Source organism: Rhagoletis pomonella, unplaced genomic scaffold, assembly GCF_013731165.1.
Source record: "Rhagoletis pomonella isolate Grant_MI unplaced genomic scaffold, Rhpom_1.0 Rhpom_scaffold_01296, whole genome shotgun sequence".
NCBI classification, from domain to species: Eukaryota; Metazoa; Arthropoda; class Insecta; order Diptera; family Tephritidae; genus Rhagoletis; species Rhagoletis pomonella.
In genome coordinates this window covers 33,751-47,156 of record NW_023459850.1, presented here as the reverse complement: position 1 = coordinate 47,156, position 13,406 = coordinate 33,751, and the positions used below count along the sequence as shown (strand labels likewise).

General features: G+C 36.0%; 1 protein-coding gene across 1 annotated transcript; it reads right to left on the bottom strand.

Moving 5' to 3' along the window:
* Nucleotides 1–957: 957 nt before the first annotated feature.
* On the bottom strand, nucleotides 958–12,188 carry LOC118752188. Its single transcript, XM_036487043.1, has 3 exons — nucleotides 12,024–12,188; nucleotides 11,827–11,958; nucleotides 958–1,519 (listed from the first exon to the last, which is right to left on the bottom strand). Exons 1-3 carry the CDS (start codon nucleotides 12,079–12,081, stop codon nucleotides 1,131–1,133), a joined length of 579 nt encoding a protein of 192 aa, XP_036342936.1. The 5' UTR covers nucleotides 12,082–12,188; the 3' UTR covers nucleotides 958–1,130.
* Between the last annotated feature and the right edge of the window lie 1,218 nt (nucleotides 12,189–13,406).

The window sequence follows — 13,406 nt, the reverse complement described above, 5'->3', positions numbered from 1 at the left end:
CTACCATTTTTAGCCACAACGACTTTTTTTAGCTCTTTTTTAGCCCTTTTTTAAAGGAATTTGGCTATCACTAAAAATTATGCGCGGCTACACTGCTGGCAACTATCCTTAGTTATAAGGTGCCATATTGAGGAAAAAAAGTGCGAAAATGTGCCAAATAGAAAAAATAAAAGTGCCAAAAAAGGTGTCATTCCTTTTAATCATTCACATTTAGCAATAAAATAAAGCTACATTCTCCAAACAAAAGTGCAATGATAAAATAAGAAAAACCAGTTGAATTGCCTTTATAAATTAAAAAATTTTAGTTGAGAAAAAGAAGTGCACGCGGGATTTCACAAAAATATATTGAAATGTAATTTTTTTTTACAAAAGTGCCATTTTGGCATTTTGTGCCAAATTGAAAAAATTAAGTGCCATTTGAAGTAAAATAGGGACAAATGGCACGGTTTGAGCCAAGTTGGCATCCCTGCTTCTAATAACTTACAAATATAAAAATGTGAAATATCGAGGGCTTGAATTCATTAATACCCTCTATCTGCAATTTGCACAAAAACTAATTTGTGGTTTTAGAAACCTTCTGGGACTTATTACCTGTCGTTATATAAGGTAGCATTAATATCACTGATGACAGTTAAAGCTTAGGTGGATTTTTATATCAGAATCTCATCTTTGTGAAAAGTGTGCAGATAGAGGGTATTTTATTGAATATAAGCCCTCGATGTTTAAAATATATAAAAATTTTATTTCAACGTATACAAAAAATAAATCTACCTGCGTTACAGCACGGCGGGAGACGGGGAAGGGGGGCCGGCGGGCCGCCGCGAAGCTAAGCAAATTTAATGTTTGAAAGAGAAATAATGTCAATGGATTTTATTTCGTTTTTAAAAAGGTAATAATGTCAATTGACTTTATTTCGCACCAGGGTGGGAAATAAAGTCAATTGACCTTATTTCCGTTGATCTTATTACCTGTCACCTTACAATCGCCTCGATTATATTTGGGCAATAAACTATTATGCTATTACAGATGCATTTATTCTATACAAATATTTGACCTAACTAACTTAATCGTATGTATGTACCATTGAATAAGGGAGGTGTCGCCCACAACTGGGAAACCATTCAGACCCCTCATGTCCAAGTGACCCACCGTTTTAAACGAGCCGCTTCTACAACGCCGTCATAGGGTAGTTCAGTTAGTTGGCAATTCTCTACATCTCTAATGACATACAGGTCATGAGGCAGGACTTTGTGGATTACGTAAAGACCGCGATATTTTGGTATAAGTTTTTTATTGGTACCAATAACGGTGTCGGTGTTGCGTATCACCAAGAAATCGCCTTCGGAGTATATCTCAAGTGGTTTTCTTCTTTCGGCGAAGTGCTTCGAGGCGTATTCTTGTGACCTTTCTATGGCGTCCAGGGCTGATGCTCTGTTGGCTTCTAGATCGGCGGCGGTATTAATTTCGCGTTTGAGTTCGAGGTGTTCTGTCAGTCCGTCCACTATTGCGCATCGTTGGTCTACGCCGAACAACAATACATTAATAACAATAACAACACTAGTGTATATGAAATTCTTTCAACCACAAAATACATTTGTTGACTTAAGTTTTCCTGCATTGAGCTTTTTCGACATCAACTAAGACCACTCACTATCTTGTTGCAGCCGAGATACGCACCCGCCTCTGTGCAGCAAAAAAAAGTGCGCCAAATAATGCGAGGAAAGCTTAACGTCTAAAAGCTCTAATCACCAGACAGACGGTGTATTTATTCTCCACTCGATCCTCACACCTGCCCTCTGAGAGCACTCTTCAACAAACCGACATACGTGAACAGTGCCGCCCACAGGGCCACGCTGCGATCGGGCGGGAACTGAAGAGGTAAGCGAGAGGTATTTTCCGCAATAAAAAGAGAGAATCCGAAATAACTGTGGCAGACTGAAGCCCAGCGTCAACAAACTGATTGGACCTTATCAGTGTGGTTTTAGACCTGGAAAATCCACCATAGAACAGGTATTAACAATACGCCAAATCTTGGAGAAGACCCGCAATAATGGTATTGACACTAACCATCTATTTTTTCGATTTCAAAGCCAGCGCGAGAAGTTGTATTTATGCCGAGATGTCTGAATTTGGTGTCCCCGCGAAACTAGTATGGCTGTATAAAATGATGTTAAGCAAAACCACCAGCTCCATCGGAATTGGGAAGGACCTCTCCGAACCGTTTGATACCAAACTGGATTTCAGACAGGGCGACTCCCTTTCTTATGATTTCTATAACCTAATGTTAGAGAAGATAATAAGAGCCATAGAACTGAACCGCTCAGGCACAATATTTTAAAAGATCGTACAATTGCTGTCGTGTGCCGGTGACCTCGAAATTATCGGTAAAAACAAGGCCTACGTCTGTTCTGTCTTCTCGGGATTAGATAGAGAAGCAAAGCGAATGGGTCTGGTGGTAAACAAGGAGAAACCAAAGTATCTCCTGTCATCACGCAAACAGTCAGTGCATAAGCGTTTTGGCATGCACACCACTGTAAGGAGTTACAAGTTTGAAAAAGTATACGACAACATAGAATCACTCTAGCAAACAAGTACTACTTTGGACTGAGTAGACAACTGCCCTAACCTCATGAAGCGTTAGTTGAATGGCCATTCCTACCAGTGATTGTTGTTTTTAACTAAAAGTTGCCTGTCAAATCGCAACAACAATGACAAGGTTGTTAAAATATTTCAAACAGCAGAAAAGTAATATGTAAATGTATATTAAATAAGAAATGCGCATGTTTAGAGATGATATTATGTTTTATAGCTCAGAGAATCCAGGAGTATTTGACCGACCCTCGGAGAAATTAATGCCGAACCCGCAGCGCGGAAATTTTACTCAAAGCCCTGAGTAACTTGGCTTCACCTGGCATTTCCAATTGGCGTCATTTGGTACAGAAGAGAAATGACTGGCGTGCTGTTTTGGACTCGGCCAAAATCGTTTAGGCGGTTACAGCCCAATAAAGAAGAGTAGGAAAACTACTAACCATCTTAAATGTATCAATGGAATCTCCGTTAATAATAATCACACTTTGTACCTCCATTGAAATTAAGCACACAGCTCCCCCTAACCTTTGAAGTTTACCTGAAAGCGAAATTCTTTACCCGGTAGCCAATTTTGCCTTACAATTGCACTTAGTTCTGCCCTGTATAACTTGCACAATTGAAACGTCGTTTAGCTCACTAAGGGCAGTTTTCTCAGTTTAAAGCTCACTTTATTTTTAAAGGTTGCATTAAAATTTATGATTGTAAAGCATTTTATTAACGGTTTTAAGCTGGTTTACATCCAAGAAACATACATACGTCAAAAACCGATAATAGAAACGCTTAACTTTAGACATAGCTTTATTTTTAATCCAACTTTTAAAGGTGAGAGGTAATAAGGTCAATGGAAATAAGGTCAATTGACTTTATTTCCCACCCTGGTGCGAAATAAAGTCAATTGACATTATTACCTTTTTAAAAACGAAATAAAATCCATTGGCAATATTTCTCTTTCAAACATTAAATTTGCTTAGCTTCGCGGCGGCCCGCGTCAGCGCGTCACACCGCGCTCGCCGCGCTCGCGCCCCCCGGCCCCCCTTCCTCGTCTCCCGACGTGCTGTAACGCTGGTAGATTTAATTTTTGTATACGTTGAAATAAAATGTTTATATATTTTAAACATCGAAGGCTTATATTCAATAAAATACCCTCTATCTGCACACAAAGATGAGATTCTGATATAAAAATCCACCTAAGCTCTAACTATCATCGGTGATATTATTGCTACCTTATACAACGATAGGTAATAAGTCCCAGATGGTTTCTAAAATCACAAATTAGTTTTGGTGCAAATTGCAGATAAATAGAGGGTTAATGAATTCAAGCCCTCGATATTTCACATTTTTATATTTGTAAGTTATTAGAAGCAGGGTTGCCAACTTGGCTCAAACCGTGCCATTTGTCACTATTTTACTTCAAATGGCATATAATTTTTCAATTTGCCACAAAGTGCCAAAATGGCACTTTTGTAAAAAAATAACATTTCAATACATTTTTGTGAAATCCTTTGCGTGCACTTCTTTTTCTCAACTAAAATTTTTTAATTTACTTTACTTTTATTTTTTATGTTTTATTTACTTTTGTTTGGAAAATGTAGCTTTATTTTATTGCTAAATGTGAATGATTAAAAGGAATGACACCTTTTTTGGCACTTTTATTTTTCTATTTGGCACATTTTGGCACTTTTTTATCCTCAATATGGCACCTTATAACTAAGGATATTTGGCCGCCCTGATTGGAAGATTTCTGCTGTGTTTTGGGGCAACAACTTGTCAGCAGTAAAAAAGCATATAATTTGTGTTTCAAAAGTGTATGAAAACCAATCAATTAACTTATATGATCTCGGTTCCGATATTAAATAATCAATAATTGTTTATACCCGTATTTTGGCACATTGGCACCTTGAATGTGCCATCTAATAAATAGTGTCGTCGTTCTCCTTAGCTGCTTTTAAATGATGTCGTCACAAATTGCTGGCGGAGACATGAATACAGTGTAAGAAAATTCTTTTACCATAATTGTTTCCTTATAGAAAGGCTGGTTTCATTTCCACCTTAGACATTCCGAGTTCGTTCAAAATATGCTAATATAACACAGAATTCTTTCAGTGTTCCTCCGGGTTTTTTGGACATGGACTGTTTCTTCAATTTAATAGTGTTCACTTTATTTTTGTGGAAACGAAACATGTTTTGCAAGTTATGGATCATTTCTACACTCTTTCTTCAAATATTTCTCGTATTCCAGCTGTGCGCAGGCGTTTAGTTTTTCGCATCGTGTTTTTACATATCCGTAATTTAAATTTTTATAATAAAATCAAATGTTGGTAGTTCATGATTGGCAATCATCATCATTCATCTATTAAAAAACAACACTTACGGGGCAATGTTTATTGTAAGAACAAAATTTTTTTCTATGAATCGACATACTTTAAGCATTGTTGACGCTATTTCCATTTGAATGAGGAAATAGCGTCAATGACTTTATATCCAAATTTTTGTTGATTTTGTTGTAATAATGTCAATTGACTTTATTTCGCTTTATTGCGATCCGTTTTTTTTTTCTTTTTTAACATTAAGCAATATTTAAAACTTAAATGCTAAATAAGAAAATAATCATGTATGTAGTACACCCAGTGGTGCAACCATATTCTATTCGCAGGTATTCAATGTTAGTAGAGATCTAATATTGATTTCCTTTTAAGTCGCTGGAATGACATTGTATGAGAAGTGAGTGTAGAAATAAGAGGATTTGGGTGATCATGAATTTTTGTCGGTGCGCCAAAAAGTGCTTTTTAATTTCGGAAGCAACAGTAGGGATTTTAAAGTCACGGTGTATTTGGTTGTTTGTGACATAGAGCGGAGCGTTCACAATCATTCTAAGAGTTTTTGATTGGAATCTTTGGAGTATTTCTATATTGAAGGTTGCTGCAGAGCCCTATACATGTATTCCGTATGTCCATACTGGTTTTAAAACACATGAATAGAGTAAGAGCTTACTTTTGAGTGAGACTTGAGACTTCGGGTTCAGTAACCATTATAAATTTCTGAGCTTAATTCCCATTGTTTTGCGTTTAGTGAAAATATGAGTTTTCTACGTAAGCTTGCTGGTTTTACGTGCGGGCCGGCAGGTTTTACGTTTAAGGGAGAACGTAACCTGGACAGACTTTGTTTCATTTGTCTTAATTCGCCAATCTTTCGGCCATTGTGTTATTTTGTTTAGGCCATTTTGGAGCCATTGCTCCTTGGGATGCTGGTAAATAATATGTGTATAACAGGTAAAGGATGGGACCCATCACACTGCCTTGAGGTACACCAGCTGAACTCTCGTAGAGCTCAGACTGCTCCTCGCCTTGCTTAACAAAGAAAAATCGATTTTTGAGATAGGACTCGATAAAGATATAAAAGTTTATCGGGAGGGTACTCTTTATTTTGTAAAACAAGCCGTCAGGCCATACTCGATCGAAAGCTTGAGATATATCGAGGAATGTAGCTGTACAATACTTTTTGTGTTCGAATGCAGTGTGAATGCAGTTTACAAGCCTGTGAACTTGTTCGATTGTGCTGTGTTTTTTCCTCAAACGGAATTGGTGATTAATCTTTCTTTGTTCTATTACCATTTTGAGAAAAAGAGTCTCTAATCTTGTTTTGTCTTCGGGATGTCTAGTCTGCGGCCACTTCTTTCTAGCCTGGCATTTTTTGTCAGTTTTTCTTTTACAAGAGAAAAGATTCTTGTACACTGTGATTTGCTTAGAATGGGTGTTTATGTCCCAGCAGCTTGTTGGATTCAGTTATTGAAGTGTTCAACAGCTGCAATGATATCTTCGCTAGATTTCAGTGAGTGTTTCAAATTTAATTTTGAAGATGTTAGGCTTTGGAAGAGATTCCAGTCAGTCTGTTGTTGTGAAGGGAACATTAAGAATTTAAGTCAACAAGATTATTGCTTGAGTGACCATTACGGGAGAATGGTCAGAGGATAAATCAAAACAGGGATTACATATTATTTCATTATCTGCAATACCTTTAAAGACGCACAAGTCTATTAAGTCTCGAATTTGTTTGGTATCGGTTGGCGAATTGGCGAAAGATTTAATCTTGCCATAGCCGCAAAGAGTTGTCGGCCTTTAGGAGTGATTATTCCCATGGTGGGTGTTTTGCGTTGTAGTCTCCTCCAGCTAAAAATCTGCTTCTTAGAATTTTGAAGAATTTAACATAACTTCTGACTTGATCGAATGCTTGGGTGGGCTATATACTGCTGAGATTATTATTTGGCCTTTCAAGTCCTCGACAACTATATTAGTAGCTTGGATAGCTCCTGTGCAGTATGAGTTGATATTAAAGTGTTTTTTATTAATTGTTTTTATTAACATAGCTGAGCCAGCATGTGCATGTGTGTGTGTAATTCAGTATTTGAAAATAGCTCTTTTCGGAGAAACGGATTTCGGATATTAGGAGAATGTCTATATTATGAGACCCGAGTAGCGTTTTAACCTCGAGTACGTGTTTTGATCAGGGTTCGTATTTACACACACATGCTCTGCTCACACACACGCCAGAAACACATTCAACTTGCATTCACTGCTCATACACACGTGTGTGCATATGTGGAAAACAAACTCTGCTCACAGAAAAGTGTGTGCTGTTTGTTATTAAGCTCATGCACATGTGTATGAGCCGATTTTTGTGCAAATTTCAGCCCATGCACATGCACATAATATATTTTTAAAAGAATTTGTTTATTAAACGTTATTTTTTGAAAGAGAATTCAATAAAAAGTGAGATGTTGTTTGTTTTTTATATGACAGAAAACATATTAAAAAATTATTTTAAGATTTGAGTTAGAATTCGAAGTGTATAAGTTTCTCCACGCAAAGCACACACATGTGCATGTGCTTTATATTAATAAAAATTAAGTACACACATGTGCCCGTGCTTTTTACCAAACGGCACACACATGTGATGTGAGCAAGTTTTTAATTTTTTATATGCACAGCACACGTGTGTGAGCGTAAAATGTTAGGATGTGCAGCGCATTTGTGTACAAATACGAACCCTGGTTTTGATAGGCCACTAGCATTCCACAGGAGAATATTCATGGGATTGTAGGGATGCCGGATTTCGTCGCAAGGGTGACGAGAAGTTTCATCATAGTTGTGACTTGTTGCATAGCTTGCTTCAGAAAAGTTATCATTTCTCGCATTTCGCTTCGAATCTTTCAATCAATAAATATTTTTTTTTTTAGTTCTTATTTTAATAAAAGCGCGTTGTTGGTCTTTTTTAACTGTAATTTTATTACGCATTAGGCTTATTTTTTTTACACACTTTTCCTTTTTTTTAATAAAAGGACGAACCTTGAAGCTATAATTGGAGGTCTAATATTCTTTAGCAATGAGTGTTGTTGATGTTTCGATTTCATTGCAAAAGAATATTAGACCTCCAATGATAGCTTCAAGATTCGTCCTCTTATTAAACAAGAAAAAAGAAAGGTGTGTAAAAAAATAAACCTAATGAGTAATAAAATTATAGTAAAAAAAACATCAACACGCTTTTGTTGCAATAAGAACTAAAGAGAAAAAAATATTTATTCATTTAAAGATTCGTTAAATAAGGATATGAAGTGGTGACAGGTAATAAGATCAACGGAAGTAAGGTCAATTGACTTTATTTCCCATCCTGGTGCGAAATAAAGTCAATTGACATTATTACCTTTTTAAAAACGAAATAAAATCCATTGACATTATTTCTCTTTCAAACATTAAATTTGCTTAGCTTCACGGCGGCCCGCGTCAGCGCGCCACACCGCGCGACCGGCGCCACACACCACGTCACGCTACGCTAGTTTTTGTGCAAATTGCAGATAGAGGGTATTAATGAATTCAAGCCCTCGATATTTCACTTTTTTATATTTGTTAGTTATTGGAAGCAGGGATACCAACTTACTCAAACCGTGTCATTTGTCCCCATTTTAGTTCAAATTTAGGTCAGTTGACATTATTACCTTTTCAAAAGCGAAATAAAGTCAACAAAAATTTGGAAATAAAGTCATTGACGCTATTTCCTCATTCAAATGGAAATAGCGTCAACAATGCTTAAAGTATGTCGATTCATAGAAAAAAATGTTGTTCTTACAATAAACATTGCCCCGTAAGTGTTTTTTAATAGATGAAAAAGGTTATTGCCAAATCTTCAGTGTTGTGATATTAATCCACACACAATCATTTTATTAAAAAAAATTAAATTACGAATATGTAAAAACACGATGCGATGCGATGCCTGCGCACAGTTGGAATACGAGAAATATTTGAAGAAAGAGTGTAGAAATGATCCATAACTTGCAAAAAATGTTTCGTTTCCACAAAAATAAAGCGAACACTATTAAATTGAAGAAACAGTCCATGTCCAAAAACCCCGGAGGAACACTGAAAAAATTCTGTGTTTTAAAATAGCATAGTTTGAAGAATTCGGAATGTCTAAGGTGGAAAAGAAACCAACTTTTCTATAAGGAAACAATTATAGAAAAAGAATTTTCTTACACTGTATTTATGTCTCGGCCAGCAATTTGTGACGACATCATTTAAAACCAGCTAAGGAGAATTACGACACTATTTATTAGATGGCACATTCTACGAGCCAATGTGCCAAAATGCGGGTATAAACAATTATTGATTATTTAATATCGGAACCGAGATCATATAAGTTAATTGATTGGTTTTCATACACTTTTGAAACACAAATTATATGCTTTTTTACTGCAGACAAGTTGATGCCCCAAAACACAGCAGAAATCTTCGAATCAGGGCTACCAACTACCCTTAGTTATGAGGTGCCATATTGAGGAAAAAAAGTGCCAAAATGTGCCAAATAGAAAAATAAAAGTGCCAAAAAGGGTGTCATTCCTTTCAATCATTCACATTTAGCAATAAAATAAAGCTACATTTCCCAAACAAAAGTGCAATGATAAAATAAGATAAACCAGTTGAATAGCCTTTATTAATTAGAAAATTTTAGTTGAGAAAAAGAAGTGCACGCAAAGGATTTCAATGTTATTTTGAAATGTTGTTTTTTTTACAAAAGTGCCATTTTGGCACTTTGTCCCAAATTGAAAAATTAATTGCCATTTGAAGTAAAATAGGGACAAATGGCACGGTTTGAGCCAAGTTGGCATCCCTGCTTCCAACATCTTACAAATATAAAAATGTGAAATATCGAGGGCTTGAATTCATTTATACCCTCTATCTGCAATTTGCACAAAAACTAATTTGTGACGTAGCGTGACGTGGTGAGCGCGCCGGTCGTGCGCGGCGCGCACGGTGTGGCGCGCTGACGCGGGCCGCCGCGAAGCTAAACAAATTGAATGTTTGAAAGGGAAGTAATGGCAATGGATTTTATTTCGTTTTTAAAAAGGTAATAATGTCAATTGACTTTATTTCGCACCAGGGTGGGAAATAAAGTCAATTGGCCTTATTTCCGTTGATCATATTACCTGTCACCGTCTATGCTTCTATTTGTATGAAAACAAGTCAATAAAATATAGGTTTAGTACTCCACTCTACTTACTAAACTAAATTTGTATTATGATCAGGATGAAAAGAGAAATCGGTTAAGCGGTGACTGTCTGTCCGTCCGTCCTTCTGTCCGTCCGTCCGTCTGGCCGTCCGTCCGTCCGTCTGTGCACACGATAACTCGAGTAAAAATTGAAGTATCTTAACGAAACTTGGTACGTGTACTTCTTTCGGACCTGGGACGGATGGTATTGAAAATGGGCAAAATCGGACAATAACCACGCCTACCTCCCATATAACGGTAATTTTCAGAAATAGGAAAACTGCGATATTTTAGTAACTACTGAAGATTACTCACTCAAACTTGACATTTACAATAGTTTTAAAACGAAAAATAAGAATATTATAAGTTTTTGAAAAATGGGCGTAGCCACGCCCACTTATGGTTACATGTGTATATCTTGGCAACCGCTGCCCCGATTTATTCCAAATTTGGCACAGCTTTGGTCTTGGTACAGCATACCAAATGGCCGAAAATTTTTAAAATCGGACAATAACCACGCCCACATTCCATATAAGGGTAATTTAGAGAAATACGAAATCTTCGAGAAATCAGTAAATATTAAAGCTAATTTATTCAAAATTGACGCTTGCAACAATTCTTTACCAAGAAATACGTTTATGATAAAATTTTGGAAAATGGGCGTGGCACCGCCAACTTATGATCACATATATGTACATATCTCGGTAACCGTTCTACCAATTTGTACCAAACTCGGTATGGTTATTATGCTTGCCACATAAAAGCAAAACGTTCAAGATTATTGAAATCGGGCTAAAATTGCGGCTTTTTATATAACGGTAAATTTTAGAAATGCTGGAAACTTCAATATTTCGAAATTTAAGGACGCTAATTTACTCAAAATTGATACACCCCGGCTTACCATGTAGCGGTAGCTTTCGGAAAGGTGAAAAACATATATTTAATACTTGCGCCGGGTATTTAATGTTCGGCTCCGCCCGAACTTAGACTTTCTCACTTGTTTTCTTTTAATTTTTTAAATCCTTGTGTGTGTGTCACAAAAATGGAAGATGATTTTTTCTTCTCTTACAAAATCGCAAAACTACGAATTGTGGATGGCTCTTTTCATGAAGCTTGTTTTAACATGATTTGGAGTAATTCTAGTTGTTTTTAGAGTTGTTTTTTAATCAATTAAAATTGTTTCAGTTTTTTTCACAACCCCAACGTAGAAATGTTACGTGAAGTGACATAAATTTCAATCGTTATATTTTTGTTAATATTCTTTTTAAATGAATTTTCAACTCAAACGAGACACACATTTTATGTCGAATATATGTATTTTATAATTTCAGCTACATACGTCAAATTCGAACCAAACCGGACCATAAATACGGTTTTTCAAAATATTTTTTTCGGTAGACCTTCCGATGGAAACACTAATACATATGCAAGTATTAATAAGGATTAAATAACCACATTAAAATTTTGAAATAAAATTTTCGAGGGATCTTTTTATATGCCGCGCTGTGTTGAGAGACGAACACCTGAGCTCTTTGACGTCCAACAATCTGCTTAGGTTTATTCGATTAAAAGGGGCATGAAAAAAAATGCAAGTCATTTAGTCTGAGTGCTATTTCCTGCCCGCGTTGTTTTATGCCTGGTTACGACAAACAAACAAACAAACAAACAAACAAACAAAAACGTCGAGTAATGTTTACTTACATAAAATATTTACTGTATGTGTTGAGACTACATTCTCTGTTAGCTGCATATTCAGACCGTGACAAATTACAACCAACGATTTTTTATTGGGCTCAACCGTGGTGGTTAAGTTAGATACAGTAATCCATCCACCTGAAAGTATATTACAAAGTTTCGAATTAATCTCCAAACAGTCGAAAGAACTGTGGTAATCTTACCTTCTGGACTGACGTTTGTCTTTGATGTCGCATTCCGAATTTGACGGCCACCAACCATCCATTTAATTTCCGCTGGAGGATTAGATGGAGCAGTAGAACACGTTAAGGGTACCACGTCGCCGACACGTGCCTCAGTTGGCCCCGAGATGGAGACATGTGTTGGGGCAACTTTTGGTTATTCGTATTTTTTGAGCATGAGAATATTACAGGTACAGACATAAAAGTAAAAAAGAAATACCAAAATTGTTTATCAAAAAAATCGTGGTAGTTATATAGGGTTATTATTTTATATAAGGGTGTCATAATTACATCAATATTTTTTGCGTGGATACTGTATAAAACTTATTACTCTGGCAGTAATACATTGGAAAGGTATTGAAAATCCCGTTTCTTGCACCGTCCAATATGTGATACCAACATAAGAAGGCACGCTCCTGATGTTCACACTCGCTACAATTATAACGTGTTGTCTCTTCTTATAGATTACGTTCTTTGGTATGCCGAAACGATTTGTATTTTTTTATTTCAAGGTAGTTTTTAGGATAAACACCCGGTTTGAATTTTTGTTTGCAGTTTTTAAATTATTTTAATTAATTTGCATTTTCCAGCACATAGAACAGATTTTATTTTGCATTTATTTATTTTTTGTGAAATATTTTTGTGATCAAAGATATACTACGATTTATTTGCCATAATTTTTGCATACCTTTCTGATTGGCCCAAAATACAGGTAGTTTTATACTTGGATTACACATGTACGTTAGGGCGGATCAATTAGTATGGGAGATTTTTGACTATGCGAGGAAAGCATGCCAGCATTTTACGTGTAAATCTAAGAAAATTTTCTGAAGGAATCATGGATCTAAAATGTGCCAAAGTGCAAAAATAGGTATTTTTTACTTAGCATTTTGCTGTAGTGTCGCAAAGAAGTGCTTAAACTTTTTTATAAAAACATGTTTTCCGTTTTTTCTTTATCGTACGAGGAATAAGATTCTGGACCTCTACATTTTAGGTTTTAATTATACAGGCTTCAAACGCAAATATCAAGCTGCTGAGGCGTGTGAGGGGGACACGATCGTAAAAGGGAGAGAAAGTTCCGTTACGTATTTATGAGCTAATGCAGCGATTTTCATATTATGGGTATGGTAGTTTCCCTTTAATGTTATTTTTTATTTTTTTTTATGGGAATAAGGTCTTTTAAACCCTTACTAAAAGCAGATTATTTTGCAAAGTGCAAAAACGTAGCATTTTTTTTGGTTCAACAGATAAAAGGTCATACATTGATTTATGGAATGAAAAAAAATGATTTTTAGGTTTACTCCATTAATGTTTAGTATCTAATATTTTTATGTTCAACAAAATAGATTTAAAATTAAGAATTAG

Excerpts from the sequence above, each read along its gene's own strand:
- LOC118752188 (XM_036487043.1), bottom strand. The coding sequence starts at position 12,081 with ATGGTTGGTGGCCGTCAAATTCGGAATGCGACATCAAAGACAAACGTC. Across the intron at positions 11,959-12,023 it reads GACAAACGTCAGTCCAGAAG|GTGGATGGATTACTGTATCT; the intron begins GTAAGATTACCA and ends ATATACTTTCAG. Across the intron at positions 1,520-11,826 it reads ACATACAGTAAATATTTTAT|ACCAACGATGCGCAATAGTG; the intron begins GTAAGTAAACAT and ends TGTTCGGCGTAG.